At 49.6% G+C, this 4,851-nt stretch overlaps 2 protein-coding genes across 2 annotated transcripts, besides 8 other annotated features; both read right to left on the bottom strand.

The window, feature by feature from the left end:
- Positions 1 to 804: 804 nt before the first annotated feature.
- Positions 805 to 852: a sequence feature (GA-rich).
- Positions 853 to 1,171: 319 nt separating this feature from the next.
- Positions 1,172 to 1,230: a sequence feature (A-rich).
- Positions 1,231 to 1,313: 83 nt separating this feature from the next.
- Positions 1,314 to 1,353: a microsatellite.
- Positions 1,354 to 1,417: 64 nt separating this feature from the next.
- TraAM80_06529 (uncharacterized protein) lies at positions 1,418 to 2,029 on the bottom strand (the record flags this gene model as incomplete). Its single annotated transcript, XM_029383371.1, has 1 exon — positions 1,418 to 2,029. One exon carries the CDS (start codon positions 2,027 to 2,029, stop codon positions 1,418 to 1,420), a length of 612 nt encoding a protein of 203 aa, XP_029236773.1.
- Positions 2,030 to 2,112: 83 nt separating this feature from the next.
- Positions 2,113 to 2,147: a sequence feature (A-rich).
- Positions 2,148 to 2,491: 344 nt separating this feature from the next.
- Positions 2,492 to 2,511: a microsatellite.
- Positions 2,512 to 3,460: 949 nt separating this feature from the next.
- Positions 3,461 to 3,958, bottom strand: TraAM80_06528 (uncharacterized protein; the record flags this gene model as incomplete). The annotated part of the gene is made up of 1 exon (XM_029383370.1): positions 3,461 to 3,958. The coding sequence occupies one exon, from the start codon at positions 3,956 to 3,958 to the stop codon at positions 3,461 to 3,463; it is 498 nt and encodes a 165-aa protein (XP_029236772.1).
- Positions 3,959 to 4,263: 305 nt separating this feature from the next.
- Positions 4,264 to 4,296: a sequence feature (GA-rich).
- A 275-nt stretch (positions 4,297 to 4,571) lies between these two features.
- Positions 4,572 to 4,629: a microsatellite.
- A 118-nt stretch (positions 4,630 to 4,747) lies between these two features.
- Positions 4,748 to 4,779: a microsatellite.
- Between the last annotated feature and the right edge of the window lie 72 nt (positions 4,780 to 4,851).

The following is a 4,851-nucleotide window of genomic DNA, read 5'->3' as shown; positions in this document are numbered from 1 at the left end:
TAATAATAATCACTGCAAAAGTAAGTATGCTTCCCTTTCTTTTCCTTTTAAAACTTTTTATTCGGTCTCTCTTCCACCGCGTTGGGCGCACATGAGTGCCAAAAAATGTGAATAATAAACATCTCCCATCTTCGTCGCACAGTGTGAAGGCCAACGCGCCACTGGAATAGATAGCAAAACCAATAAAAATGATATATAAACGAATGGTGGTAAAAAAGTGGAGGCGACAACTTCTGTTTCCTGCCAAAGAGTGTCGGCCGCACCCCCGCCGTCAGAGGAATAGACACAATAGAAAAAAAAACGGGAAAATCTTAGACAAGGCGCATACGCCAACAGGTTGGTTCTTTTTTCGTGCTGTTAGCAAAGTTCCTTCAACCCCACTCTTGTTCCTTCTCTTATTCCTCCGGTTGTTTTCCTGCTCGTTCTTTACTCTCGCTCATCAGAGTGGAATTACTAGGCGCGGTGAAGCAATATTTCTCCTCTTTTTTTCACCTTTTCTTTCTCTTCTTCTTCAATTCTTCACAGATGATGTCTGTCATGTGCAATGCCCTCGGCCAATTCTTAATTCAATTTCATCAGCCTCACCACGCCCTTCTTAGTCTCAAAAGAGCGCGGCGCGCGGGTTTGTGTTCGTGCGAAGAGAAACAGCGGTTGAAAGAAGACGTTTGTACGTGATACATATATCTCAAAAAAAAAAACATGCAATCTGCTTTACAGAGAGACATCATCCTGCACAAATACGCACGGACAACACCCATCTCTTGTATGGAGACGCCTCGCTGCCACGTGCATATTTATTCCATCTCTGTTCTTTTTTTTTTTTCGTTTCTCCGTCTCTACTTTTTCTTCTTCGCTCCACCACCGTTTTGTTTCCTCCGTTACCCATTGCATCTGCCGGAAATTGCTCCTTCGGCCTTCTCCTACCTCTTCCCTGTCACGCAACGCCCATAGGCAGACTGCCGGGAAGATGTACCGCCCCTCAAAAATTGGTACAACCAGTTAGCGTCCACTAAGGACACCCTCCCATCCCGTTGCACCCACGTGGCCACATGCTTCCCACCCTTCAAGCGATCGATGGGAAAGAGATGAGGGGCGCAGGCACACACACACATACAGTAAAAAGAGCAAAATAAATAAACATAAATAGTACCAATATTTTTTTCAGCGTCCCTCTGTCCTCGTGTTTTTTTTTTCCTTCTTCTTTCTGCTTTGTTCCCATTTCTTTTCTTCCTCGCATGTAGATGTTCTTTTTTTTTATTTGTTTATCGCAAAAAGATGGGATGAAGCCTGTAGCTTCGTTGCTGGGTTTGCCTCTTTCACTTCTTACTTCTCATTTCTGTCTTCCCTCCTCTCGTTTTATTTTCCCCCATTTCTTCACCCGCACCATCTCATTCCGACCTCTCTCCTCCCTGTTAGCCTACTCCTTTTCGCCACTGCCCTGATTTGGGCGACGCCGGCCACGGCGAGCAGCCGCTGGCTTGCGCTGCCGATGCGGTTCCTTCTCCCCTTCAGTGCCCCCTGCCACATCCTCCGCACTCTGCGCCCACTTGCGATTTTCTTGGTTGCTGTCGGTTTTGCGGTATGATGAGGGCGGTGGGATGTCACAGGCAGCACCGCCGCGCCCCCTGCCACCACCACTGCCCCTGCCGCGATGATGATGCTGGGGGGACTGCATGGCGTCGCCATTCCCACCGTAGCCGGGGCCATCTCTATGGTCGTCGTAGCGGCGGCGCTCGTGCGGAAAACCATCGGAGAATCCCCTACCGCCACCGCCACCGCGATGCTGCTGCTGATGGTGATTCATGTGATGACGCTGCTGATTAAAGGGATTGTGATCACCGCGATAGCCTCCCCTAAATGATGACGACCCGCCACCACCCATGCCACCCCTTCCACGGTGCGGCATGTACATATCATTCGCAAGCATTTTCGAGAGACGCATATTAAGCTCTTCCAGCGCACGGTAGTCGAGTACCCGTGCCATGGTAACAATGGCCTCCACAAGCTGTTCCTGTTGAATGCCTTGCATATCTTCTCCTTTTTAAACAAATATGCTTGTTGTTCTGGTTGCTGTTCCTTTTTTTTTCACTTTATTTTTTATTGTTCCTCGAAGTATGTTATTTTGTTCGTTTTTTGTTTGTATCTTTTGCTTTCTTCTCTCGCCACAGTGGTTCCCTTTAATGACCAATTTGAAATGTCAGTTCGTTTTGCTGCTTCCGTTGCGTGCCAAAGGTGTTCTGCCTAACGTTTCCTTCTTCCTTTTAAGCTGCGTCTCGCACGGAGGGCAAAGAGTCGAGGCGAGCAAGAACGAGAGACAGGAAGAAGAAGAAAAGTATGAGGTTGTAAACTGGCCCTCTACTACCACCGGATGGGCAAGTCAACACACCCACAGATGCCTCTCGGGGTCTTTCACCGTCGCCGCTCACTCCGGAGTTTAGCTTTATGCCGCTGCTAACTACGCCTGCGCTTCCTATGCCGCCTCCCCCCACCGCACACACACACACACACGCATCCTTTTGTGCTGCGTCGCAACAGAAGAGTTCCCCGCACCAAATATTACGCACAAGCCCCCATACAAAATTCAAAAGAAAAAAAGGACCTTCCTTCCTTCCTCTTTTTTCTTCTTGGTCGAAGTATTAGTAGTAGACGGGTGGTGTCGTCGTTATTCCTCCTCCTCCCTTCCCCTTCCCCTCGGTGCAGCTATCTACTTGTGTCTCTGTGTGTGTGAATGTAATTGAGTGTTGCCTCCGCCATTCCGAATACGGGTCGTGCAGCCCAAGATCCACCTTCCCCCTCCCCCCCCCCCATTTCTACCCCACCGGCGTGCCGCGGTCTCTCGCTACGGACACAACACGCTTGTGTAGGCTTAGTGGTGGTCATCATGATGGCTCCACACGTAGCGGTGGGGATCCAAGACGAGATCGCGAGCGTTGTACTTAATCTGCATCGCCGGATACTCTCCCCACCAAAAACCAATGGAAAAAATGAAGAACATCCAGCATGGATCACGGTTAAACTGCGAAAACCGCCGCGGAACAAAGCCACCAAGGAACATTTACCTCTTTGCCTTATTCGTAAGACTCCTAAAAAAAAATATCCCTCAAATACTACAATCTTTCTTTATGTCTTGCCTTTGCCTTCCCTGCAATGTTGACTTCTCCCACAGAAACAAATATATATAAAAAGGGGGAAAAAATATACTTGGGGAGCTCCACAACAAGCAGAGGAAGAGGCAAGGCAGTTGGATAAGTAGGTGGGGCAAACAAACTTCAGCTACCACCTGCTGTAACAACCATGCGCCTAACGTGGACTCCTGTGTCATGTTGGCTGCTAACACCTGTGAAACGTCAAAAGAACCTTCACAGTGCAAGGAGGCAGGTGGAGTCGCGGTCGCTGTCGCCGGCGCCGTCGCCCCCAGCAGAAGCAGCGCACTCACGCAGGTACCCCACCCCATCCCGCGTCAGACCATGGGATTCATGATTAAGCGCATCAGCTCCCCGTCCTCAGTTTTCTTTACCTGCACCACGAAGTTCACGGTGTCTATTTCAGTGTTCCCGGTAAAGAGAATGAGACGCAGCATACCGACCTGCAACAAATACTTCTCCTCCACTGCGGACGGCGCCATTGATTCAAGGTGCACGTCCAGTCGATACGATGCGCCTGGACGTAGCGTCGTGACACCATCAGAGGGTGTGTGCTGAAGCGAGGAGGACGCAGCGTTGACGAGGCTTCCACACTCCGAGCACGCCGTAGGCTTAAACAGTGGCACAGAAAAACGCCTGTACGAAATATCCGCCTCAAACAGCACCGCCCAGGCAGGGTTGATAACGGGCCTTAAAACAGTGTACTCCAACTTGATCTGCAGTGAGGCATTCAGCGGAGAGTAGCAGCGCGCTGCCTGGCTCAGCGTCACGGCTGAAACTACAATAAAAGGCTGTTCCGCCATCTCTGCGCACATACCCTACTCAAGCACTCCAGGGCAAAGGACATATACATGCACATACAGCCAAACAGCAACAACAACAGGAGAGCAGAAGCAGAATGATACAAGAGGAGTTTCAACGCAACGTCAGTCACGGGGCAGTGTAAACGGGCAAAGGGGGTAAAGGAATGGACGGAAGAAAAATACACCCTCCGCAAACTCGACGCACTGTGTCAAAGAAATCTTACACCTCAATCAAGCGTTACCAATTCCGAAATAAATAAGGTGCATTTTCTTTTTTTTTTTACTTGAGTTTTCCTTTAATTGCCTTCTCTTGTTTGTCCATTCCTTTCCTTCCTTCCTGATCCTTCTTTGTTTCGTGTTACTTTCATCCCCCAGCACATGCTGTCTTCTCTACACACCGGCAAACAGAAGCGAGTTGGTGCGTTGTTCACAGCGACGCACGAAGAGTGCGAACGATATGGTGATGGCGGAGACAGCTAGAAAGCGGTGGAAGTTGGTCCAAAACTGCTTGTGTGACACACCGTCTGGGAGGGCCTTTGGCCCCTGCACTCCAGGAAACATCATCTTTCCTTCTTGTCCTTTTAATAAAGCGGCACTGCCTTGCTGTGTGTTGCTTGCAGCGTGGCAGACAAATAAAAAGAGACAAAACCAAAGAAGAAAAACAGAAAAAACAAACAAACTAAAAGTGCATAGTAAGAAAAGGATGAAACATGCAACCTCCTGTAAGGAGTGTAGCCTCAGCTGTGGTCTTGCCCCACTGTGAAGCGTAGGGAATACAATAATACAGGGCCCAGCAAGGGAGGCGGGCGGGCGGGCGGGCGGGCGGGCTGGCGCGTGGCGGAAAAAGAGAGCAATGAAGAAGTGAGGTGGAGTCAGCAGTCACAATTTATGGGAAATGTGGTATT

The sequence above is a fragment of the Trypanosoma rangeli genome (assembly GCF_003719475.1).
Source record: "Trypanosoma rangeli strain AM80 chromosome Unknown Tra_15.4_contig_00240, whole genome shotgun sequence".
In the NCBI taxonomy this organism is placed as follows: domain Eukaryota; phylum Euglenozoa; class Kinetoplastea; order Trypanosomatida; family Trypanosomatidae; genus Trypanosoma; species Trypanosoma rangeli.
Note: the sequence above shows the minus strand (reverse complement) of the source record. Positions and strands in the feature narration are given on the sequence as shown.